Raw genomic sequence first — 26,755 nt, forward strand, 5'->3', positions numbered from 1 at the left:
GAAGTGTCACACAGGGTTCAAAAGAAGTAACACCCCAAGCAAACAAATGCCAAGCTAAGCAGAGCTCACCTTTGTTCTCAATCTATCAACTTCACTGACCATTTCAGAATATCTGCTCTTCATTTCTCCCTTCAAATTAAGCTGTGACTCCACTTCTCTCTCCTCATACAACCTTATTTTCTTCGTTGCTCTACTGAGAAGTCTCTTCAATCTAAACAGCAAATCAGTTCATAAAACAATGAAACATGGGAATAAGCAACCTTTTCCATATGCTCTCAAGTAAGGAGTGCACACACAGCTTTCTTCATCTTTAACATTGTCATGGGTTAGCCACTACAAACATACTTGATAGTACCAGGAATTGCTGAGAAAAAACCCGCTTTTCCTGTGCCACCAATCACCTGGAGCATCCAAATTTCCGCTGAAAAGATGAATAGAAGACCTCCTTCCCCAGCCCTGAAGAACTGCAGGGCAACCTGGATTAGCAATTCCTTTTGCAGCTGTAAGTAAGTATAGTCTCATGCACAGACGTACCTTGAGGGACTAACATGAGACTACTACTTGTTCACAGAGTACATATACCTATTCCTAAAGTTCAATAGAACTGGACTTCTATTCAGGGATATCTCTTCACCATATCAAAAAGCCATACCTCTTGAAGTCTTTCTGCAGTTCTAAGTTTCTTCTCATTTCTTGGTCCAGACGGAGTTCAACTGGGCGTTTCAACTCTACCAGTTTCTTCACTTTCTTTCTTTCACTCTCACACTTTCAAAACAGAAAAGACACATGACACACATAAAACATAAGAACAATTGCTGGGTGCAATATATGTCTCTAGCATTCTCCACAGAGAAGCTGCAGTTCATCTTCATCTGTTAGCCAAGTTCCACTTTAAGTTTCACAGCAAACAGGCCAGTATTGAAGAACAAAACCAGATGCCTCCACTGAAATGAAGGTGGAAAAGATGCTGGACTACTTTCAGGAGTTCTCAACTCATAGCAAGGATTATGTAGGTATGCTTATCATGGGAGAATACAGATCAATCTACAGCTTTTACAGGATCTTTACTGACCAGCAGGCAGAGGAATTTGATCTTTGGGAATTTTTCAACATCTTACTCCCTTCTGCCATTACCTCCACCTCTTCTTTGTGGCTATTTACCTATGCCGTATTTGCTTTGCACTTCCTTTACTCCTCTATGGAAGAGGAGGGAAAGACTGCCCCTTTGAAACTGTCAGCTCTTTCTTGTTTCCCAAGTACTAGTTCATTTCCCCAGAATTCCTTCACTATGTTTTTCTGCAAGGCTTTTAAGCATCCACTATCCAGAAAACATGCTGCTGCTCCTTCATGCACTGCACTGGAAAAACTTCAACCCTGCCCAGAAAACAAGGGGTCAGAAGATGGCCAGAAGGAATCCAACAGAGAACTGGGGAACTGCAGCCCTGCTTGGTGTGCTTAACTGATGCAAACCATACTGGGAACTCTTTCAAACAGAATCACTCCAGAATTACGCAAGATACCCAGACAGCTTTCATTTGCTTCCTGGATGATCCACAAATCCCAACCCCAATCCACAATCCCAATCCCATCCAGAGCTTGGATGGCAGGGGTAATAAAAAAATGCTCTTTACATAAGAACTTGACCAAAAGGTTAACATGGTTCTCCCAGGTACTGCCTTAGGTCTCTGGAGAATTTTCTGGATTTACCTGCTCAAAGAGATCTGCCTTTTCCCTGTCAAGTTGAGCAACACGCTCCTCGAGGTTGGATCTTGACTTAAATTGCTCTTCCCACATGTTCTGCAAGTCCTTTGATGTCAGAGCCAGCACATTCTGCTTTTGTACCTGTAAAAGCAACAGTGTCAGAAGAAGAAACTAAGGTGACCGTAAAGAAAACACTGCAATAGAAAGTTGTAACTTAAATGGAAACTCCTCTCCCCAGCAAAGGTCTGTGGTTAATGTAAATGTGGAATGTAAAACACGGCTTGGGAAACATAACTAAAAAGAGAAATTGAAGATGTAAAGACAATGAATGCTATGGGGTGACGAGATGAGGTTGCAGCTTTGGGGAATAACAAACATACAAAACAATACAAACAAAACATACAAAATTACCCTGCAGCTTTCTTCCAAAGGTTCTCCAGAATTCTTTACATACTTTATAATGTAACAATTTCTAGTGCCCACCACAGAAAATACCCTACCCTCATGACTTCAGTAAGAGCTGCACATCTCTTGAGAGCAAGAAAATGTTTTGAAATTGACAATGGTATTGATGGTTCTACCTAAAGGGACAAAGACTTGCCTAAAGGATGCATTTGAGTTGAACAGAACTTGCTGATTCAGTTCAAGTATGAAGACTGAAAGTTGACTAGATGCTTTTAGTGGCATCTTTTAAGGAAAAAAAAAAAGAAAATTACAGAAGCAAAAAAGGTAAAAAGAGATGTCTACTGGCTACAGAAAGTCACAAAACACTTAGCACAAAGTCTTAGATAAGAAGAATCCTTAGGGTGCATGACTTTCTCAAGTGTCCTTACAGAGGAGGTAAAACACTGGGTCTTACGACAAAAATTGACATGGCCTCAAGACAAGCTCTGACAAAACTGCAAAGATAATACAGATCTCTCAAGTCTGGTCTCCTCTCTCAGCTTTCAACCACGGATCTCCAGATGTCCACAACATCCACTCTATCAGTCCTCTGCTATGGTTTAACCCTGGTAGGCAGCTAAGCATTACACAACCACTTACTCACTCCCTGCCGGTGGGATGTGGAAGAGAATTCATCAGATGAATCACACTGATGAACACAAGTATCTTGCACACCACAACACAGATACAAACCACAGCAGCACAGAAATGAGGAAATTTACAGCCTTTTCCCTTGAGGGTGCCTTGCCCTAAAACCAGATGGGTATTTAACAGCTGTGTGCTTACACAGCCCACATGATCTTTTCATCAATTACCTACACAAAAAATTCAAAGACTAAAGCAGTCATTCACAGAAGCTTGTCATGTACCTGTTTGTGGTGGTCTTCTGCAGCTGCCTGTGCTGTCTGTAAGCTCGTTATCAAGACTTCCAGACGGTTATGAACCTATAGAAGCATTACAAGAAGCAAGAAAGCACACCATGACTTTCTAGATTGAAGTTACACCTCACTGACAAAAATAAGTATTACATAGAACCTCTTCACCTCTTTATTCCTACACTATTTACATCCAACCAACAATGATCAAAATGGCCTTAGTTTGATGCCACTGTAAAATTGTTAGCAATCATCATCTCTGCCATGTGGCACAGAGAGAGAAAAAAGACCATTAGGGATACAAAGAATCTTCAGTGAAAACAGGCAGGAGTAGCTTTTCTCATCCCCAGTACCCTTGAAAATCATGCCCTATTAATCAAAGCGGAAGGATTTGTGACTGCCTTCCCACTTCTCTTGACAATATCAGTACATCACAAAGTTCAACTATCACATGTAGTGATTTTCAAAATACCTTCAGCTATAACTGAGAACTACAGTCGTAACAAGAACCCTAAGCCACTGGCTACAACACAAATACAACAACAACAAAATCTCTTCATTCAGGCCACAGAGCTAAAATTAACTGCTGTGTAGCAGTGGTAAATTCCAAGGCTCACACTGAGTTTTGCAGATACCACAGGCAGTCCTCTTCACTGTTTCATGAGAACAAACACACAGCAAGTAGCCAAAGGAAAAGCAATTCTGCACAGCAAAAGCTCTGGGATGTGTAATTTTTGTTTCAGTCTGATGATGTCAGCCAGGTCTCTGGCACAAAGGGCTTGTCATCAATATACCCTGTGGAATTTCCACAAGTTAACTTAATGAACACCTTAAATGAAAGACATTGCAGTCCCCAGAGAAGCATCTCACATTATGAAGGGTCTAAAGCAGACAGTAGTTACACCACAGTATTTGCTTTCAAATCCTTACCTTTTAGAGTGTTTGACTTGCTATAGCACAGGAAAACTTTCAAAACCAGATGGCTGGGAAGTAGAGCAGGCTGCTTTTTGAGCAGCATCTATTCAGAAAAATGCAAGAATGAGCTCCCCTAGGCTCTCCAGGAAAACCTCATCTTAAAATTTTCCCACAGAAATAGGTAACTAGGCTCAGGAGTCTCCAAAAGGGGAAATTTGTGAGCAGCTTACTGAGGCAGAGGCTTGCAGGTCTCTCTGAAGGGCTTCAATCCTGTTGCTTTGTTGCTGGACAGTGGCTTCCAATCTGGTGTTTTCAATTTCAAGGCTTAAAAAGAAATACAGAAATACAGGTCTTACTATAAAAATCTGCCAGAGCACCAATTCCAAAAGAACAGTGCAAAATATTCAAAATCAAGAGCATCCTTCAAAATCATAATAATTTGCTGTGATGCAACAAGGCTAAGTATCTATCCAGTGTTTTCCACCCAATCCCTGCAAGCAACAGACACCTTGCCCCACTGTGTTGTTCTCTTACCGCTGCACACGTTCTTCCAGTCGTTTCACAGTCTCCACGTGTGCCAACAGCTGGTCCTGCAGTTTCTGGGCAGAAGCTGTTGCTTCTCTTTCCTTCTTATCCAAGGCAGTCTTCAAGTCACAAACACAACGCTCTGACTGAAGAAACCTTTGTTCCATCTCCCGCAACTGTAAAATCACAGGAAGAATCCACAGTCGTCAGGTGAGCTTTTGTACAGAGTCAGCTGCTGCCGGAGGATTCACGTGCTGCATGTAGCTGCCCATAGATACTGGAATCTCTGCCCAAAGAACTGTAATCATCTCAAGTACCTTCACAGCTTTGCTTCTACTAGCAAATGAACACAAGCTGTGTTACTTCCTCATCTTCTACAGTGGCCTCTCCCATCCCTCCATGGACTTCCTAGAGCACAGTTCTAAGCACTGACACTGCCCCTCCGACCCTTTTGGGGACTTAGGAAGCTCTTTGTATTCAATCGTTTGCTCCTCCATGAAAACATGAATTAAGAAGTTCATCTGTCTGTAGTGACTTCACAAGTCTCTCATAAGGATCAGATTTTAAATTATTTTTCTTTTAGAACTCCAAGGCCTCTATACCTCAGTTCCTGGAAAAACACTGTGAAAGGTGGTCCCTAATTCAGAAATAGCTTATACTTCCCTTGTAGGAAAACCATTTAAGGGTGGCAAATTATAGCAGGGCCAAAGAAGGGGAGAAAATGCAGAATAAGTTACAAAAGCATCCAGAATTTGACATGTTACCTGGTGGCAGGACAGGGTAGGGGAAGTGGGGGCAGGGGGAAAGCAGGACAGCATAAAAATGTCCAAACACAGCAGTCCAGTACTTCTACTGTTCTTCAGAAATCAGACAATCTGCTTGGCTAAACCAAAGGCAACAAGCTATAGACACACCAATTTATTGTGTAAAGCACCTTCAGAAATAAAAAAATTTGTCCAAGTATGCGCATAATGTCTACATGTCAAAGACACGGACACCAAGTTTATTAAACAATGCAATTGATTCACACATCATTAGATCTATCCTGTTGACTTTTTCCTGGGGTTTTAGGACAACATCCAATCCTACTTTTATTAGCCACCCTAAGACTATTCATATAATTACACGATGTACCTTGGTTTTAGCCTTTTCCAATTCCTTTTGCAAGCACAGCTTGTCTTCCTCCAGGTCACTGCGGTAGCGCGTAGTAACTTCGAGTGAAGCTTCTGACATAGATTGCTTTTTAAGAGCATCAGCAAGCTCCTGCTGCAGCTGTCTGATCATGCCCTAACGAAACAATTAAATGAGCATGAATATAGTTGTAAGAACATGAAAAATGCCTTTACTCTGACTTAATTTGGTTATACAATTAGACCTGTCTTTTTATTGAACTGAAGTGAAATTGTCTGTCACCAGCAGGCATGTGCACAGACAATCACCTCTCCATCTTTCTCAGCTGAGCACCCCTTAACTCTCAGCAGCTGTTCATGAGGATTTCTGTTTTCTAATACATAAAAAAGATCCTGGTATTGTTCTTCTTCTTGAAACCATACATAAGCACCCACTGCAATCATGGGAATTTTTCTAACAGAATCCAAAGAAATCTGTTGTGATGCAAAAGCCATAGTGTGATTGCAGAAACTACTTTGTTGACCAAAGGCAGGACTTGGTATTCCATTGTTCTTTGTTCTACTCCTGCATTTTAGAAATCTAATTAAATGAATACATATATCTAAAAGCTCTTTTTAGATATACTCTAAGAATATGCTGAATCACATCCTCTTACAGCTGTCTTAATAAGTACGTTTTAGAAGAACAACTGCCTTTATACTGACATATTAAGTTTACCAAAATCTATAGAGTTCATACAGTTATATAGATGTAGTATTTTCAGAGGGAAAACTGTTGTTTTGGTATGTAGAATACACAGCAATTCACAGATTAAAGTGACTGACAGTATTGCTGGAGTTCCCTCCCCACACCCACCTTAAAGTAACTGACAAATGAAGAATAAAGCAGTTACCTCACACATGCCTATATTTATCTCACTCAAAGATTCTGGACTTGTTAGGAAGAAGGAAATGTAATTTTAAATCAGTATTCAAATCAGTAAAGGAGCCAAACCTTACACCAACGTGTCTATATATGGAATTTTATTAGTTCCTATTTTCTAGAAAGTAAGGGAGATTAAACAAAATGAGTAAGGCAATTTTAAAGTCATTGCTCTATCTGAAATGGGCCAAAATACTCTATCATTACAGAATACCCTATGTACTCCTAGGAACACAGATAATGATGCATTCTCCAGGCAGGCCACTTAGAGCCCCCAGAATATACATAAATTAACACCTAGACACTATAATACTCTTCAATTTTGATAGCAACTTACAGAGAAGCAATGTTTTTCCTCTGTAGGAATTTATTTTAAGTCCATCTCACACAATTCACTCATCTGCATCTTCATTTCTCAACTGTCCCATATTGGATCAGTCTTCCTTTTATATCACTCTTACTTCTGTCATCAGTGCAATACTTCAAAAAAACATTAAATTCCTAAACCAATTCTACAGGGCAAAAACTGGACTAAGGAAAAGAGATGAAAAAAGTTCTAGAGAAGAATCACCTTTCTTGATCAAAGTAGACGTGGATACCTTTTTTCTGCTCTCTGCTCAGATCTGAGCAGTAACAACCCATTTATCAAAATCTTACACAATTTCAAGAGAAACACAACAAACCAGAACAAAATATCATTATCCAGTCCCTTGCATATAGCTTGTACCTGGAACACTTTAGAAGCACAAAATAATTTCAAGAACTGGAAAACTTTAAATTGCTTTAAGTTTGTAATTTACCTCTCTCTCTATTTTGTCAGTCTCATACTTGAAGACTTGTTCTCTTAAATCAATACACTTGGCATTTAATTCCTTGTTTCTCTCTTCTACTAGGTAAACTTGCTTTTCAGTATCAGCTCTGAGTTTGTTGAAAATATCATTAAACCGATCTTGCACATCATTCACTACTTTTTCTTTGATGATCCCCCTGTTCTGCAGATCTTCCAGCTGCTGACGGAGCAAAAGGTTTTCACTCTGGAGCTGGGCCAATCGTTCCTGCATGGATTCCTGCTTTATTATAAGTTTGTTTACTTGGTCTTTCTCCAGTTGTCGAGCATGATCGTATTCCTTTGCCTGACACTGGGTTTGACTTAATTCTTTTTGTGTCATTTCTAAAAGCAATGTTTTTTCTCTGAGCGTTTGTCTTAACTGGTGAAGCTCATTTTCTAGACTATTAGCTTTGCTTTCAGCTTTACTCAGCTGCTGAGACAAGCTCTTGCTGGCTTCTCGCACATCTGAGAGGTCATGATGGAGCTTGTCTTGCAAACGAAGCCATTCATCACGTTCCCTCTGAAACGTTCGTTCGACATCACTTTTTGCTGACTGGTGACGTTCAAGTTCTTGAACAGCAGTGTTCAAGCGGGAACGAAATGATTCAATTTCTGTCTCTAGTCTGTCTTTGCTTTCTTTTGTCTGCTCAAGTTTGGAAGTTAGCATTGTGGATTCTGTCTTTAGTAAGTTCAGCTGTCCATTGTACTGAAAAACTGTTTGTGTTAAAGCTTCCTCATTCAGTTTAAGTTCCTTTTTGAGATCTTCGTTTTTTTCTTTCAAGGTCTCATTTTCCTCTAAAAATTTTCCTTCTTCCTCCTGGTGCCTAAGTCTTATTTGATCAAGTTCTAGTCTTAGCATGGCAATCTCATCTTGCAGTAACTGATTTTTGTACAACAGATCCTTTTCTCTCTCAGTGTCAGATTCCTGAATGACAGAGAACATGAATAAATATCCAGGTGGGAAATAAATCTACAAAACCACTTCAGCGTTAAACTGCATTTTAACATTTCTAACATTGCAACATGACTTCAAAGATGAAAGTGACATTTCAGATAAGACACAAGCTGATCTATGAACCAGTGCATGTGTCCAACACATGCATAGAATGAAAGTGTAATGTATCCGTAAATAAACATGCCAAATATACAATGTCTTTTTTTGCCATAAAGCAGCAACAAAATAATAAAATTATTTAAAATATTTCAGGTATAAAGGTCTTAAAATGACAGTGTTTTTTTGTGTGTGCATGCCTTTAAAATATTCCCTTTCAGGTTAATTTAGCTGTGTTACTGATCTGGTAAAATCTATGTTTACCACAGGTAAAATCTCTGTTTACCAGGCTAAAAAGGGTATTTTCCTTTTTAAACGTCTTCTTGACACTATTTTTTAGCATTACTGAAAGTTAGCTATACAGCCGAATCATCCCTGGAATGCAAGAGTCTTGTACAGTGCCTGTTTATTATACAAATTTTTTTCCATGTAAACATATTCACCCTATATTTCTTGGGCAGCACAGCCAAGAACAAATAGTTTTTCCAAGAATATCACATTCTTAGTAAATTCAGTAAACTTTTAAATACTTTTTTTTTTAATACAGTGCTCACGATTGCTTATTCTCCTTCAATTATTCTAACTAGTATCGAGAGTTTAATTCATTGTTGACCTTCCTTCATAAGATTTTAATATGTCGAGGTGAAAAAGAACTTCGTATTTCAAGTAACTAAGTTTGATAACGGAATAAATAATTTAAAAACTCCCAAGGAATGGGAGCACAGAGTGAGTGTCAAACAACTTCCTTCCTGGTCAGTCTGGATGTAGGTAGCTAGGTGTTTCACTGCTAGAAACCTTAGAAAGTGAAGATAAAATGCTGAGGAAATAAAAACAAGACAGTTTAAAAAATGGCATAAACAGTGTTTTCTTTTAGTTTTCCACCTGTACATGCAGTTCAAGTACATACAGCACTGATACTGCTTTCCAGAACTTTTAAAGACATTTTTAAAGACATAAAGGAAAACAGAAGAGGTATTTGCACAGTAAAATTACACTGGTAAACTGTAAATAATCCATCAAGAAGCAGAAAAAAATATTTAAGTTTTATTATGACTTTAGAACAAACATGGTAAAATTTAATTAATTAGAAAAAAATCTGCTTACATCTGAACTTTTTCCTATAGTTCTTCTTGTCTCTTCTTCTAGTTCTTTTTGTCTCCAAAGGTGGTTGTTCAAAATGCCTTCTTGCAGGGCTCTGGCACTCTTTTCCTGAGAGAGCTGTCTCTGTGTTTCATCACGCTCGTCTTCAACCTACAGTAATACAATTAAACTACTTGCACCTTCAGAAAAATCAAAGCTAGCAACATCTTCCCACTCTCCCTTTTATTCTTCTAAATATTTTTGCTTTCCACAGTTATGATAATCCATCCATAAATTTTAATTTTCTTCTGAAAAATTAAGAAGAGATATAGAATGCTTTGTAATAATTTAGAAAAACAACTCAAAGCCAGGCTTTGAAATACAAACGAAAAGAAAAGGGAACAGACTACTTGGAAACCAGCTGTTTTCAAAATCTGGCAATAGTTACCCAGTGCCTGTTCCATTAACAAAGTATCTTTCAAGTGTTTAAGCCATTATCTAACGTACCTGTTTGAAGAGCTTTCTCATTGCTACTAACTCCATTTCTAAATTCCTTGATTGTAACTCAAGTTGCTGTTTCTCCTCCATCTCTTTACAATATTGCTCTTCTTTCCTTCTGAGTTTTTCTCTTGTTTTCTCATATAGTGTTTCTATTCTGAGCCTCTTTTCTTCTTCTTGTTTCAAAGTAAATCTGGGATTTAACAAAACAGTTGAGAAACTAAAGCACTGACACAAAAATTAGATATTCCACACTATGAACTTGCAGAAACAACTCAAACCATAAAAATGTTAAGTATTTTCAGATTTTATATTTTTACTTTAATTTTTAACTTTTTAAAGAATTCTAACTTTATCCATGGTATCAGTTGTACAATATATGGAAATAAACCATTGAGTGTTTTATCACTTTTAAGTTTATCTAGGTAAACATACCGAGGTATGCACATTTCTGTTACTTTCAAAGAAGTCATCTTCATATTACAGACATTTCGATCAAGAGGAGTTTGTTGCTCATCAATCAAAGCAATATAAACTTTTGACTATGACTAATTTACATTTTCTTAATATGATGAGCATTGTCTGCATATTATGGATTCAGTGACTGCAAGTAATGCTGATGAAGCAGCACATCACTTACCTCTCTGACAGACCCACCAATTTTTTAACAAGCCTTTTGTAAGTCTTAAACCCTCTGCATTTCTAAATATATTTTTGAAAATTGACTTCATTCTTGAGTAAATAGAAACTGTGTGCTTTTCCTGTGGTCAGCAGTTGTTTAAGTTTAATGTGATTAAAAATAGTTTTAAACCTCTAAGGATCTACACCTGGAAGAAACAACAGCAATCTGATTTTGAAGATTATCTATAGAGAAACCCTTAGCGAGTATCAGCTTCTTTACTAACTGACACAAGTAGCAATAAGCACCAACACAGTAAGAAGTGGTCCATGGTGTGCCCACAGTACCCAAACAAAAAAAGCACTTTTGTGTTTCATGATTATTTTGAGTATTTTTTCCTAATATGTTTGTGACAGTCAACAAGAAAAAAAATTATTTACATAAAAATATTGACATAAGAACAGTGCTGGCAAGTGAAAGTCTGCTTTAGAAATTCTGCAAAAACAAGTATCAGCAACCACTAATAAATTGTTCAAAAGATTGACAGTAACATTTGTATCTCAATTGTTTATATTGCAAGGAAGAAAGCTTTACATATAATTTTTAGGGTAATTTCACAAAAAAATAGCTTCTATAAGTGTAAGGCTAACATTGCTTTCAAAATTTATTAAAAATGAAAATATTAATTATTCACAATTGATAGATACTTGAGAATTTTGAAAAATGGTGGCTGAGGTAAAGCTAATTTTCTTCACATGGGGCTGTGTTTTGAATTTGTGCTGAAAACAATTGATAATATAGACGGTTTTGTTATTCCTGAGCAACATTTGCACAGCAACAAGGCATTTTCTGCTTCTCCCACCACCCTGCCAGGGGCTGTGGGTGCACAAGAAGTTGGGAGGGGAGACAGCTAGGACAGGTGACCCAACTGACACACGGGATTTTCCAGACCATATGACATCATGCTCAGTATGTATAGTGGGGGGAAGAAGGAGGATGGGGGGGATGTTCAGAGTGATGGCATTTGTCTTCCCATGTAACTGTTACATGTGATGGAGTTCTGCTTTCCTGCGGATGGATGAACACCTGCCTGCCAATGGGTAGGGGTGAATGGATTCCTTGTTTTGCTTCGCTTCTGTGCATGGCCTTTGATTTCCCTATTACAGTGTCTTTATTTCAGCCCACAAGCTTTCTCAGTTTTACCATTCTGATTCTCTTCTTGCCATCCCACTGGTGGGGAAGTGAGTGAGCAGCTGCGCAGGGTGTAGTTGCCAGTTGGGCTTAAACCATGACAAACTGCTAAGTCCAATTCAGGCAAAGCTGGGAATAGCTTTGTCTTCCTCATAATCCTCTTCACGTACCAGGAGGCACAACTCAAAGCTCACTTCCCTCAGCCTCTCCTCACAGGGCTGGTGTTCCTGCTCCCTGACCAGCTTGCTAGCCCTTTGCAAAACTCACGCATATCAATTAAGATCCCTCTTGTACTAGCCCAAAAACTGGACACAGTGCTCTAGATGTGGTTCAGTAAGTGCTGAGTAGGGGCAGATAATCACTCCCTTCCATCTCCTGATCTGCTGCCATTGGCCTTCTCAGCTGCCAGCTCACACTGGTTCACATTCATCTTGCTCTCTGGCAAGACCACCAAGGTCTTCTCAGCAAGCTCCCTGGCCAGGCCATCCCCAGGATATCATCACAAGAAGATCTTCCTTCCCAAGAGCAAGGCTTTGCATTTGTTCTTGCTGAATTCCCTATGGTGTGTACTAGCTACTCCTGAAGTGACGTAAACAGAGGTTAAAAACCTCACATCATCCAAGCCTAGCTCAGGATTATAGAGAAAGGGGCACGCCTTAATTTGACGTTTCAAATAAGCGAACATGAAAGCAAGTAAGCACTTGCTGCTTCTCTAAACACTTCTGAGTTGCACTCTGTGGAGTTACCTGAATTTCTAATATTATACACCAACACCATACACATCTCATAAATCACCTCTCTTGTAAGTCTCATTTTCCCATACAAACTCTCTTATTCTCTTTTGCTATAAAAAAAAAGTGAAAACAACATCCAGACAATTTTAGATGGTGGTAATATCCAGGTGTTTGGTTTTTTTTCACCTGACATTACATGCTTTCTTTATAGCATGACTTGCCCATGGGACTCAAAATACACAAAATCAAAAGACTAGAAGCTTCTCAACCATCACATGTATCATCAGCACCTTCTGGAACATTAACACTGACAAGGTAACACACTATCAGAACACAAGATTACATACTTAAGACTTTGGATATCACTTTTCCATTCCACTTCTTGATGAGCCAATACGGATTTCAAATCTTGAGTCTCTTCCGCTCTTAATTTTGATTCCTGCTTTTCACTTTCCAATTTTCTTACTTCTCTCCAGACTGCTGCATACCGATTTTTTTCATGCTCTATTATTTGTTCATATTTAAGAAGTATGCTTTGAATTTTCAGTAAAATAGCAGAACCTATTTTGAGATAGAAAAGACAAAGCTGCACATATGCATAAATACTTTCTAATGTGTAAATTATTTGATTTGTTGTAGGTGATAAAAGTTTTGGTAGTGGGAAGACTGAAGGCAGTGGGAGTTCTGTGTGAGAAGAGGCCAGGGGTTGCCCCATGCCAGGCAGAGACAATGGACCCACTGCAGGGCACAGCTGAGCCTTTCAGCCATGCTGGTGGCACCTCAGAAAAATGTATTTAGGAGAAGACAAAACCACCACTCAGGCAAAGGAAAAGGAAACAGATACAAAAAACAGCTCTGTATACACTCAGGTCAGTGACAAAGGGGGCAGTGGGGAGGTGGTACCTTAGATATAAATAAACTAAGACACCTAGGAGTGCATACAATGAAACCACGTTTTAAAATACTAACTTGTAACATCTGAGGAAAAAGTGACTTTAGAACATACCTGTATGATCCACAGGAAGCTGTTCTAAGAGCAACATAGCCTCTTTGTAGGCGGATGTTGGTAATTCGACATCCTCTGAAGTTGTGTCAGATGAGTGAGTCAAATCAAGGTCATCAGCTGCATCCATTTGTACGTCAACCTACAAACAATATAGTATTTTCTGTATACTACTATGTAATATTACAGATGCATTAATGACTCATTCTCTCATTCACATTCCATATCTGATTGATCCCATCCAAGAGATTAAAAGCTGATAAAACGATTTATCAAGAAACTAATTTTATAGTACCTTGTTCTTTCCACTCGCTGTTTTTGCTGCAGGTCTGGAAAACAGAAATGTATTTCAGTTCTGGAATGTTTATCTTGCATTAAGAACAATATCTAAAGTTGTTCTGGAAACCTAATTTCAGTAGAGAATTAAAGTAAAATTTAATACAAGAAATTTTTCAAATGTAGGTGAATACTGGAAAAAAACTGTCTATCATCATTATTGGAAGATTTTTTTTTCACAAGATATTAAGCAAATAGTTGAATTAACTGTTCATTCAAAATGATAGGAATCATATAGCTACAGACATGGAGATACACAGATACATAGTTATGTGCATTCCTTGTTTAATACTAGAGGTTTAGCTCTCTTCAGTATTGAGACTCTTTCCCTCACAAGTCAAAGAACCGTAATTTTGGATTCTCTAGTGTAGTTAAGGCTGACTGGGATGGAGTTCGTTTTCTTCAGAGCAGCCCACACAAAGGTGTGCGTTAGATTTCTCACCAAAACAGTGCTGACAACACACCGGTGTTTTAGCTGTTGCTGAACAGTGCTTGTACCCTTCAACAATTTCTGTTTCTCATTTTGCCCCCTACAGTTAAGTTTGAGGTAGGCAAGAAGTCAGGAGGACATACAGCTGAAGAAGAAATAATAAAAAGAAAAAAACCCAAACCCTAAGATGCATGTGATGAAATAGCAACATTGTTCTTCTGTAAGTCTCTCCTCTCCCCTTTTCAATATATAAAATATATGTTTACATATACACTGACCTTTGGGTAATTTTTTGGCACTTGAACTTGGCTAAGATGTTCAAAGCACATTAAGCAAAAATGATGTGTTTTGAAACACAGAAGGCATCAGGTCATATTGTCACATGAAGGAATAAAAACCACTGTACACATCAGGTTTACAAAGAATTTACCTTTAGCTTTAGGTCAATTTTTATCATTAAGTAAGTTTTACTTGTAACATTCCTTCTATTCAGTACCTTCCTTCCCCTTGAGATGTTTCACTGAAAGTGCTACTATCCAGTACTTGAAAATTATTCCCCCTGGAAGAGCACATCTGCTGATTAGCCTTCTGCTTTGAAGTCTGTCCTTTATTTTTCCTTGCAACTTCGGGATTCAGGGCAAATTCACTACATTAAACAGAAAGGAAAAAAAAAATCACCAATTGAGTAACTTTACAGAAAACACTTCTTTGAAACAGACATACTTAGGATGATGTCCAGAAACAACTGAAATGAAAAATATCTCTGATAAAACACAGACTTAACTCTTGAGAATTGTTGAGTATTTAAAAGTATTTAAAAAACCTTGCCCTAAGGAATGAGGGGGAAAAATGGAACCTGAACTGGATTCAGGCAGTATCTTACATCCAGATCAGAGGAAGTATTAAGAGCAAAGATTCCCTTGAAGGACAGAGAGAAAAACATTCCTGCTTAGGATTACATAAAAATATCAATGCCTCCTTCAAACTTGAGATTCATTAGGTAATATCTTTTCCCTCTGCCTAAAAAAAAATATGGTTTTCTTAAATGTTTGTGAAGCAGTGGACTATCAGTATGGCTTTCAGCATTAAAGAAATGGCTTCAACTAGTACAACATTAGAAAACCTGAAAGATACTTAAGGAATGCTACAAATAAGAATTTAAGATGTCTTTAGTTTAGACTTTCATTGGCATTTTAATAATTTCTGACCTCTCCTCAGGTGAAAAGTTCTTGTTGACTCTTTCTTCTGTAGTGCTTTCATCCTCCATTTTCAAACATTCATTCTTCCTCAGCGTAAGCTTTTCTTTCATTTGCTGATCAGTAATGTTACCCAGTGGTGTATTTAATTTATCAACAATTTCCTCTTTTGCCACTGTCTGCGTATTGAAACATCTTTCTTTGCTTTTTTCCTTCTCAACCTAGAAAAAAGGGTAAGTTTCATGTATTAGTCAGTATTTTCATAAAAGAGAAACACAATATCCAAGATCGAATAATTCAGAGTTTACCCCTGAAGAAGTGTAAAATGGAAAAAAAAAAATACAGACAAGTATTTTCACAAAAACTATATTACAAAGTGTATTATCACTGAAAGTACTTCAAATTCAGTCATGATTCTATGATGTAACAGAAACATAGTCCTTAGAAAGAAAACAACAGTGTATCTTAAAACAGGAACAACAAAAATGTAAAAGCATTACTGATGGATCAAAGAGTTAGAAGGACAGTACAACGTTAGTTGTAAAAACAGAAATAAAAAAGTCAGGTGCAAGTGTGCTTGGCTACTGCTTCCTCCATGGAGGGTAGGTAGGCTGGCAGGGAAGAAGATTTCAAACCCACAAGTAGAAGTTCCACTCACAGCAAACAGGAATTTTACTGAAGGGCAATGAAGACACATCATGCAGAAATCACAGCAAATGAAAATTTCAGTCAAGACCCTGTTCAGAAGCTATTTTCATTCTTTGTTTCAGAATTGGAACTGATTTAATTGTGTGCACTTCTTTTTATGTCAGTGAAGTGATAACTTCTTACACTGGAACTGAGTGCCACATACTGTTAAACAGGAACAATAGTGCATTCTGTGTTTTCTGAAAAAGGGGGGAAAGGCTGCTCTCTTTATTGATAAGTATTGTATTTTCATTAAAACAATAACCAATTTGCACAAAGCATCTTCATTTAATGATGAATAGCTGAAGTGAACAGGACCATTGATATGGAGAAAGACTAAACAATAAGGAGTAGCAGGTGAACTACCTCTTTTTGCAGCTGTACCTTCTCTTTCTCCAAAGCCAGGAATACTGTTTGCAGCATTCCTACCTTACTCTTAAATCTCTCCATATCTCGTTTTAGCTCTTCATCAAGACTCCTTTCCAGCATGCCACACGATTCCTGAGCATTAGCGAGAAGACTTTCAATTTCTGTTTCTCCTATATTACTGGTGGTAATGCAGTCCCTGGGAACATCATCATTAAATTCAGAGTAGTTTTTAAGTTGCATTTCTGTTACAGAATGTGCATTTTCATCACTTGTACAAACAGGTCTTATTTTAGGAAGAATATTAGAAATGTCACCCAAAATACTTGATTTTAAGCTATGTCTCAGGGAGTAAGCAGGACCTTCCTTTTCATTTTTACTACTTCCATTAGCATTCTCTTCTGTTTCCATAGTAGGCATTTTCTTTTTCTCTCCATTTGCTAGAGAAACCTTTCTGTTATCTATATTGTTAATGCCAGCTTCTTCATCTGTATTCCAGGTATTGTTTACATTTGTCTTTAAGCTATTTTGATCAGGAAGAACACCATGACTTGGAAATACAATTTCCATTTTGGGTACTTTTCCACCTAACGTAAGTTTAATATCTCCAAATTCACCTTCCCTTTTTAACTTCTTACTCGATTCTGTCACAGGAGATGAAATAATGTGAGAACTCTTCGATTCTTCACCAAAGCCATCTTCTGGTATTTCTTCCACAAGGGAAGCAGTTTTCCCAGCTTCATTTTCACCAAACAACTGCTTCAGCTCTGCTGTAATGTTTTTAAAATTTGTTTTCAATTCCCTTTTCTCATTTTCAACCCACATTCTTTCATATCTTTCTTCCCAAGGTTTTAGATTTAACTCCTTGTCAGCACTCTGCGATTCCTCATTTTCTGTTAGGGCTTCCTGACGTGAAACTTCTGCTTTGTCAGTCTGATTTTCATGTGCTGTTTTTTCTATCAAGTTGGTAGTTTCTAAAATATATTTATCCTTAAGTAAACAGGTACAGACAAGAAAGTCACCAAGAGAAAGGAAGTTACAGTTAATCTAGGTAATTTCTGTTGCAAACTCATCCTATAGTATAACAGAAATAACAGAAACATATAAAATAAATATACATATATATACACACATAAGAGAAATAAGCATCAAGGTATTTTGAAAGCAATTTTTATAATACAAATCAAGGGATAGTAAATTAAAGGTTCACTGACTCACCTTTTTCTTAAAAATAAAGGACTTACTAGCTACTAGGACTTACTAGAGACAAACAGTTTTTCTAGGATTGGAGTTGTCTAGACATTAGGGTTGCTTTTACCTTTAAGCCTGCCTGCTTTTTCTAACTGGTGGCCTTTGTTAGAAACCAATTTATTGTTTTATTGCTTTAATACCATTTTTCTTTGGAACTGCCAATGTTTTCTCACTCTCCTTCCTCCATTATTCTCTACTATCTTGCATTTTACAATCCCTTGCCAGCTAAACTAATACACTGTTAATGAACATGACAAGCTTTTTACTGTCCCCCACATGGAGACCTGGGCCTGTTTCTTCACCCAAGATACAGAAATGTTAAATTCCATTCCAAGCTCCGAAGAACAGCATTTATTAGGGAAACCTGTCCCTTCCTTCCCTCATCCCAAAAGCCAGGAACCCAAACTTGTGTGAAAACCATACCATGCCTCACTCAACCCCACCCAGTCTCCTCATGTCCCTCACCCCATGCCCTGCTCCTCAACCGCTCTGACGGCTTCCGTCATGTGTCACACTTTTCCCAACATGCTCCCTCCCCATATGCTTCCTAGTGCCTTCCATACAGGCCTACAGCCCTAATCCCAATGGGCTGAGACCACCCAACTCCTCTCTCTCTTCTTGTTAGCCAGGCCCTTCTCTCTCTGCAAAAGCTCCTGCTTTCAGAACAGGGACGGAGCCCCTCAGCCAGCTACCATCTGTCCCAGCCTGTCCATTCCCCAAGTTCACTGCCCAACCCCTACCACCTTCCAGCAGGCCTAAGTTCCACACTCTGTCTGGTAGTAATGAGCATGTTCCTCTTTCATTGTACCTGGGTGTGGGGTAGAAGTAATTTGCTCCACTGTCCCTTGAGGCGCTAGAGAAGACTCCATACCCCTCTATCCAGCCCTTTCCCTCTCCTGTTGTAGGCCCAACACAAACAGGATGCCTACCTTACTCCTCTCTAAAATGCCCTCTGAAAAAAACGTATTCAAACGCTTACTAACATGGTCAAAGAAGTGTGTATTTTGCAGAGGCAGGGAAAGCATTGAGAAGGTCACAAAATTTAATTTTTTTTTTGTTTCTTCTTCTCTCATAAAGGGGAAGACCAGGCATGCTTAATCAAACAGATCAGCATATTAAAGACAAATTTCCTTCTTTATTTGAATGCGCAATTTGCATAGGGAAAAAATGAATTTGACTGCACTGTTTCTCAGCACTGTGCAAAAGGAAGAACACTGAAAAAAGTTTAAGCAAACCAGCTGGAAACAAATTAGTATAACAGTAAGTATCCAACATAATTATAAGGATTTTTCTCCACCATAAGACAACTACATCCCATTTTACTTCAGGCTGTTATACAACCTTTATCTACAGGACTCTCCAGAATTACTCATTGACTGGTAAGTTTCCTTTACTTTTTAAGTGTATAATATATAATTCTTTGCTTTACAGTGTATAATACAATTTACTGATTCAGATTCTTAATTCAAAATATTTGGTGTTACATACCCACAGTCCATAGTTTTCAATGGCATCCTTAACATCTTCTTTTTCAGCTGCTGCTGATATATGGAAAGTAGATCCTGAGTACTCACCTACAGTGAGAAAACTGTATTTTGATAGCCAGCATGACCTAACACTACTTATTTATATTTAGAGTGCATCTTGAATCACATTTTTGAGAAAAATCTTAACACAAAATAATGCATCCCCTCTAATTTGTGAGATCTTAGGGACAAAAATTAGCATAAAATAGATTTAAGATGCATCTGTGTACATTGCTTTCTTCCAGGCATTTAAAGGAAATTTGCTGAAAATCACTATAAATGGTCACAAATAAACCAATCCTGTTTCTTAAAGGTGCATTATCTCTATCTCTCTCTTTGAAATGCTGTGTGCCATACAGTACCTAGTTACATGGCTCCAGCAACTGTAATTTTCCTATGAGCATATGTGCAGTGCACAAAAAATCATGAAAAAAATCACAGCTTTGAAATATTTTAAGGACTCAGCTTTACTCTATGCATTAAATAAATCTGTCTCTAGACATGGATATGGACTGAGTATTTCAAATTGCTGCCTCATCTGTTGCAGAAGACATGGATGGGAACAGAAAGACAGACTTATGTAATGTTGAGAATCAATCCATGATCTGAACATTTCGCTCATACTGTTGAAAACTGGATTCCACTCTTCCATCTCTCAGAATTTCTATATAATATAGGCAGGTCACAAACTTCTCAGACACAGTCACTCAGTCTAGCAGCCTATCCTGAATCTCTGTTACACCAGAGAACTGGACTCCAGATAATCCCAGGTATAATCTAGAAGCAGCAACTCACTGTCATTGTTCTTGTGGAAGGCACATTGTACACCTTCAAGTGACAAGTATTCAGAAAGAAACAAGTCTTAGCAACTCAAGTGTGCAATCTAAAAACAAGAGATGGAGGCTTTTCACTTTAATCACTCTGCACCTCCTGTCTTTCTCCATAATGCCATGGATTCTGCACAATAGCCTTTCTATTCACAAAGTTTCACTGCTAAAGAGGGACACAATATCCTTCCTACAACAAAAGTGAGTAAGATGGAGAAAAATAGATAGATATAATCATAAAAATACAAAAGGGCACAACCTCACTTCTTGGCATTTTCTGCTTTAGGTGAGTACTTTTGCAAGCCTTCATTTCTTGAAGGGTTCTTTACATTTGATACGAGCTCAGAGTTACAACTTTTTATCTGAACTGGGAGTCCGAGCTCCTCAGTCAGTCCTAAAGGTCTCCAGAGGTCAATTCTAACCCCAAGGTACACAGTGTGAAGTAACAGCCTTTTCCTCCCACCTCACTGCTAGGTAAAATTTCTGACAATTTTTGTAGATTTGATTGTTGGGTATTTCAGCACAAGGCATTTCACAAGACAACAGTCATTAGTGAGTTGACAGCACTAATTTCACAGGGTTGTTATGATGATCTCTTGATAACTCTGATGCATTTCAGATGGTCTGATTAACTAAAGACAACAATAACAGCAATAATTAGGGACTATCTAAGGATAATGTTCTACAAGGAGCACAGGCATTTTTTTTATTTTCCTCGTTGAAAAACAAGAGGAGCTTTAGACTTTACTCTTGCTTATACATATCCCAGTACCAAGCTGTTTGCTGGTGCAAAAGAAGGTTCCACCCAGCAGTAAAAACAGACAGATGTGCTGGTGGTTGAGGAACATTCGTAGGTAGCACCACGGAAATTACCCTAAATTGTCACTACCAAGACTGCTGTAATCAAAAGCAACCCAAACTCCTATTTAGTCTTGCCCATCAGTGAAGTTCTCAACCACAGCTATGTTGAGTTTGAAGTCTCAGTCTTCAAATAAGATTTTAGGACCTTTGGAGCCCATAAGATCTATTTCACATAGTGTTTAATCAATCTTGAAATTTCTGTGTAACAGGCACAGAACAAGGGAAAAGGCAGGAAAGACACAAGGCAACAATGTTCTTCCATCTTTAGGACTGCCTGAAAAGGGGAGACGACCACATGTATGCTGGAAGAAGCCTGCATCATGGAAGGGTAGACTATAGGAGGGAGCAAACATGTACAGGTGCGTATTTCAGTAGTCCTGCTTCCAGACCACCTTGTTAGAACCATTAATTTAAAATTAGGAGAAGATTTACAATTACAATGTGTCTGTCCATGAAAGAACATTACAAAGAGACTGTTACGGATACCTTCAATATCCTCGACATCTTCTAAATCAAATTCCTGCAATAGATCTGCAAAACATAAAACAGATGCCTTATTAAATACTCCTAAGAGATTATGAAGCTAAACCTAGAACCACTTAAGGCAAATATTACCTGATTTCTGCTGCCTGTTTTTAGGAGACATTTCGCTCATTTCCAAAGCAGATATGGGAGTCTTCAGCTATGAAAGACAATTCAATGATAAAACACCAAATTCAAAGTAACTACATACTATTTAATGAGCAGAATAAGTAGTCAGTCTGACACAAACAAATACTTACCCATGAATTGTTGGGTTTCTCCAAAAAGCCTGGAAGTGAAAAATGTTTTGGGAAATGTTATTTTATTTAATTGTGGGTACCTTTTACTCCATTCGACATCAGGAGTTTCTACAACTGTTAGTCACAAGCATTATTTCACCAGGAGTACAATACTGAACGTTCCATTTACCTCATCATGCAGCATGTGTCTTAGTATACAAGAAAAGAACAATGCATAATTCCCACCATGCACCTTGGATTTAAAAAATAATTATCACAGAACTAGGACAACTTAGGTGAAGCAATAAGGTCATGCTTGTTAACAGAGCAAGATTAAAATGTTTAGTCCTTTTGAGGAGCTGAATCCTGCTTTCTAAAAGGATTATTTCAAAAGCCAAAGCTGGTCTACTGTAATGAATGATCATAAAAGAGCATTATGACTGTGATTATTCTACAAGTGCTTCATATTGAGGAGCATTTTCCTTTCCATTGATGGGGCTATGAAAGCACGGGTGCAGACACAGAAGCCTCATATACGTCTAACAAGGTGAAATCAAGGCAGTATTCATCAGATTGTTGTGGTTTAGCTTGCAGGGGAACAATAGAAACAAATGTTGTTTGGTTTTAATCTACATTTATAGCATAGTTCCAAATTTTTTTTTTGTCCAACATTAAATCATTTCCAAACCCACACAATCTACTGTCCCACCTATATTTCTCAAATCTTCTGCTTTAGTCATCTTACAGTTTGAGTCCTCTCACTAAATAAGTATATGAAAGAATACTTAGAAATATTAAGAATGGCTCCATGGCAAAAATTCTATATTCAAATAAAATTTGTTATATTTTATACTAAAAAAGAACCCAAACTAACATTAAAAAACGAACAATATTCAATTTCACTAAACCTGATAGACCAGCAGCATGGAAAGAGCTTAGAAAGATTACCATAACCACCTTTTACCCTTTTTTCACACTAATGCTAAACCTGTCTTAGTGGAATTCTTATCTAAGCAGAATTCCATGACAAATAGTTAACAACTACATTTGAAGCTCCTGGAAACTTGTAAAGTTTTGCTCAAGAGACAGTGTCACAAACCACAGGCAGAAATCCTCGGCAAAAATCCCGGTACTTGTAGTCCTATTTTAGCTCCTAGGCAAAGCACAGCATAAAGCTATCAAAATGCTATCAAGGGTTAAGGTAGGGGGGACAAAAATGCTAAGCCAGATCATAGCTGTCTTCTGCTGCATTATCATCCAAAAATGTCAAATGTTGAAAAAGGTCAGTCCTAAAACACACTGTCATTGCTATGAAACAAGAACCTGAATCAAAAAAAGCCTACATACTCGTCTGAAGAACACACATAATGAATGCAAAGAACTTCCTTTACAAACTGGCCAGCAAGTGCTGTGATTACTGGTGTTAATTAACAAACAGTAAGCTGGTATGGTTTGCACTCACACCATGACAGCATTTCTAAGACAGACACTGATAAAAGTTTACTTTAGCCTATAAATGCTTACAGACAAACATTAGCCCACCAGGAAGTTACCATTGTCACTTTCCCCTGAAACAATCTGGGAGCATGCTCCATGTCTCTCTGCAGCTGGAAGCAGCACAACACATGATATTTTTCTTGGACTTTCAGAATCTGCCTGCGTAGCCTAAAACACATGAATGAGAATTGGTACAAATGCATTTTCAACTCATTTCTATACAATAAGTTCCTGCTAAACCAATTCACGTAGCATGGTACCAAATATATTAGGGATACAAAAAACATTTTTTAAGGCCCTTGGCAAGAATGCATCAAGACATAGTATACTGGAAAATCACAGCAGTTGTGTTTGTTTTCAGACCTTGGGCAAGAACTTCACACCAGTATTCTGCCACACTGACAAACCTTGACAAACTGGACAACTACATACAAGAATTAACATGGCAACTCAAGATACAGGTTGTGAACCAACAGCTGCAGGTCTGCAGTGGTTCAACATTTGTACTGAACTTGTATCTGGCATTCAAGTTGGTACTGATATTCCCTAGGCATATGTCCTGCAGTGGCGAATGAACACAGTGCTGCTCACAATTGCAAGAGCCATTTGGGTTGAACGAAGATTAGCAAGGCAGAGCTTACAACCTCCTTAAAATTAACAACATTTGTACTTTTAAGAAGGGGATGGGATGAGCTCTTTTTCTCTCACAAGAACCAGAGGGACTTTGCTACAGACCCTGCTCATTGCCACAGACAGAAAGAATGAAAAAGGCAAACAAGGCCAGCATGTGTAGTGTCTCTGTTGAAGAAGACTGTGAAGAGGGCCAGAGTACAGCTACAAAAGGTAGAGAGGATCTGTCCAGAAGCAGCTAGCCATCTCGGTTGTAGACCCCAAGAGCAATGGCCCACCAGGTCAGCAGACTAGGGCTGTATGGTGAAAAAGCAACAATCCTGCCAGCCTGTGAAAAGGTCAGAATATTTTAAGCAGCAAGGAACTTCACTGTTTCAGTACTACACTAGAAACCAAACTCAAAGGCCAATTGCTGAGACCCAAGCCATTAGCTAAACCTAACTTCATCCCAATCCTAACTGAGCAGCTGGTCTAGAGCACAAGTACTTCAAGGGCCCCCAGTTACAAACATATGGCAAAAGGAGGAAAAGAGGAAATGAGCCTTATCAACAGGAGGGTCCAAATCAGCTCCCAAGTGATTCTGGATCTTACTCCTACTCCCTGCAGTGGAAACCCTTGAGTCCTTCACAAAAAGTACCTCGGAATCCCAGGGAGATTCAGCATCTTCCTCTTGCTCTGCTCCCACTGTTGGAAGGGCACCTATAAAAAAGGTAAGAAGTGAGATGCTTGAGTGTTTGTACCTCACTCTGCTTTCTCCTCATCAGTCAGGTCCTGCATCCAAAGATGCAGGTTCTATTGATGAAGACAAACTAAGAAGCAAGTTTTATTCAAGGCTTTCTTCCCACCCAGACACATCATGTCCATTTCCAGCTCCTTTTGCTTCCTTTCCATCAGAAGATGGCTATACACAATAGCTGACAAAGCCACAGACAATATCCAACACGCTCGGGTAACATTCAGGAAGATACTCCAATATCCTGCAGTTCTGTTGTATACAGAGCTAAGGTCTCTCCAGCCTACAGCTCCAAAATTCGGCATTTACTATCACTTTTCACTGTACAGGGGGTACTATAGAAACACCATCCAAAACTTCCTCACACTAACGTCCAAAAAGTCACCAAGAAACAATGCTCCTTTTGTTGTGCTACTAGGAAAGATCTTCCCTGACAAAGTTGTTACCCTGCCCCTTCCCAGAAGCTATACACCTAAGCATTGCCATTTAAAAATTGAGGCTCACACCTCAAACACTTAACCCAAACACACAAAAGCTATTTCTGTCTTGGGGAGGTTAAAATTCAAACCTCTTCTCTACCAGATGATTTTAAGGTTCAGTCTCAGGGGGCTCCTAGCCTAGCCAGATTATACTATCGTATTTCTGATGCCATGATTTTTTGCCTTTTCTTTTATACCCCTGTTATACCTTTTTACAACTTCTGTATTCTTAGTGCTTTTTGCCTACATTCTTGGACTTGTTTGTTCAGCTAGGAGACAAAACATTTGAGAAGCTTCGTAGGTAGGGGGTAGCGTGCCCCAGACCCCAAGGTCCTCTCCAGAACACATTTTGTACTCAGATAGAATCATCATGGGGAAGGTTCCTTGGGGAGGGAGGCTCATTCCAGCCTCTAACTGGGGAATTTTTGATAATATGCTAATTAGTAAGACCTATAATGTTATACCAGATCTTTTAGAGGTGTGCATTTCGGTGCATTCCACCTGGATGTAGTGCACCTAAGGATCCTTAAAATAAATACCAAGGTAAAATCCCTTTTTCCCCTCTAACCATGTTTGACCCTTGATTTTAAGACCAGGAAAAGGCATCATTTCTATTTTAAGCTACTGCATTAGGAAAAACTGATTCAGGATTCAATTGTGGCGATGCATAAAGATGGGGGAAGGAGCTGGACACCAGTGAGGACACCCACCCCAGAAGAGGAAACTGCCAATTCCAACCTGAACTCTGACTACTTACACTATGCCAAATGCATACTTATGGCAAAACACTTACAGACAGATGAGCAGGTATAGGTACAACACTAGAATACAGGAGGTTCTGCCAGGCAGGCCTCCTGTGTAGCATCTGAGCAGCTGCTACACATGCTCTGGTAGCATCTACTGCAACAAACTACTCTCTGGAGACAGACAATGGAAATGGTGCTTTCTCTTCCTACTGTCAGACCTCAAGTAAGTACCAAAGTGTCCTACTCTGATTAGGCTGGTCATGTTTTCAAGTACACACGTGGTGCTTGGGAGACCTTCTACATTTTGAAGCTGGACAAGGTGAGGCACTGGAACAACTTTCTCTCAGCTTGACTCAAATCCTTCCCTGGCTCCAGCCAAGAGCAATCATAGCCTTTCAACATGACAGTACTCATCGCAGAAGAGAATACTACTGTCACTGAAGGCCCTCTAGTCCCTCCTTCTCTTTTTCATCTGCACATTTTGTTCAGATCACTTCAGGGAGAGCATAGCAACAAATCAAGAACGGCACTCGCTTCATTTCGCATTACTTGGTATACAATGCTGCAATTTCAGTTCTTTAAGAATGAATGAAAAGCAACACAACCTGCTTTCCTTCTCTGCCAGTGCCCATTAGGACTCACAGGCAAGAGAAAATTTTGCTATCACAGGAGTCAATCACCATTTCAGTTCATTTTCTATGCATTAATATTTGTAGAGGAAGAATCTGGATCAGGATTTACTAAGTCATTTCTCTCACCACAGTTGTCTTTTGCAGCTTTGTGGACTTCATGACTATCATTACAAACACAATTTTTCACATCCTCAACAACTGTAGTTTGTAGCTTTTTGCCAGAGCCTTCCTTCTCCTCTTCTTTGTGTTCAGATGATTCTTCCTAAAAGAGATCAACCAA

At 38.7% G+C, this 26,755-nt stretch overlaps 1 protein-coding gene across 10 annotated transcripts in view; it reads right to left on the reverse strand.

Moving 5' to 3' along the window:
• Window positions 1-15: 15 nt before the first annotated feature.
• Window positions 16-26,755, reverse strand: part of LOC121659699 (ankyrin repeat domain-containing protein 26-like) — a 42,334-nt gene continuing 15,594 nt past the window's right edge. For 7 of the 10 annotated variants that reach the window (XM_042018096.1, XM_042018095.1, XM_042018094.1 and 4 more), the window contains 23 exons: window positions 26,602-26,737; window positions 24,523-24,584; window positions 23,312-23,423; window positions 21,780-21,808; window positions 21,613-21,679; window positions 21,484-21,528; window positions 19,272-19,357; window positions 16,533-17,522; window positions 15,492-15,700; window positions 14,780-14,929; window positions 13,813-13,846; window positions 13,521-13,659; window positions 12,862-13,075; window positions 9,980-10,163; window positions 9,497-9,643; window positions 7,313-8,266; window positions 5,595-5,747; window positions 4,470-4,636; window positions 4,166-4,259; window positions 3,015-3,089; window positions 1,708-1,842; window positions 653-765; window positions 16-211 (listed from right to left, as the gene is read on the reverse strand). In XM_042018096.1, coding sequence (XP_041874030.1) covers window positions 55-211; window positions 653-765; window positions 1,708-1,842; window positions 3,015-3,089; window positions 4,166-4,259; window positions 4,470-4,636; window positions 5,595-5,747; window positions 7,313-8,266; window positions 9,497-9,643; window positions 9,980-10,163; window positions 12,862-13,075; window positions 13,521-13,659; window positions 13,813-13,846; window positions 14,780-14,929; window positions 15,492-15,700; window positions 16,533-17,522; window positions 19,272-19,357; window positions 21,484-21,528; window positions 21,613-21,679; window positions 21,780-21,808; window positions 23,312-23,423; window positions 24,523-24,584; window positions 26,602-26,737 — 4,452 coding nt within the window. In that variant the 3' untranslated portion in view covers window positions 16-54. Of the gene's footprint in view, window positions 212-652; window positions 766-1,707; window positions 1,843-3,014; window positions 3,090-3,950; window positions 4,039-4,165; window positions 4,260-4,469; window positions 4,637-5,594; window positions 5,748-7,312; window positions 8,267-9,496; window positions 9,644-9,979; window positions 10,164-12,861; window positions 13,076-13,520; window positions 13,660-13,812; window positions 13,847-14,779; window positions 14,930-15,491; window positions 15,701-16,532; window positions 17,523-19,271; window positions 19,358-21,483; window positions 21,529-21,612; window positions 21,680-21,779; window positions 21,809-23,311; window positions 23,424-24,522; window positions 24,585-26,601; window positions 26,738-26,755 lie in introns of those variants that run through there. The other 3 variants (XM_042018097.1, XM_042018099.1, XR_006014416.1) reach the window with 3 other exon arrangements.

The sequence above is a fragment of the Corvus kubaryi genome, unplaced genomic scaffold (genome assembly GCF_017639235.1).
Source record: "Corvus kubaryi isolate FWS band 111438036 unplaced genomic scaffold, C.kubaryi_AGA036_p1.0 137, whole genome shotgun sequence".
Classification (NCBI taxonomy): domain Eukaryota; kingdom Metazoa; phylum Chordata; class Aves; order Passeriformes; family Corvidae; genus Corvus; species Corvus kubaryi.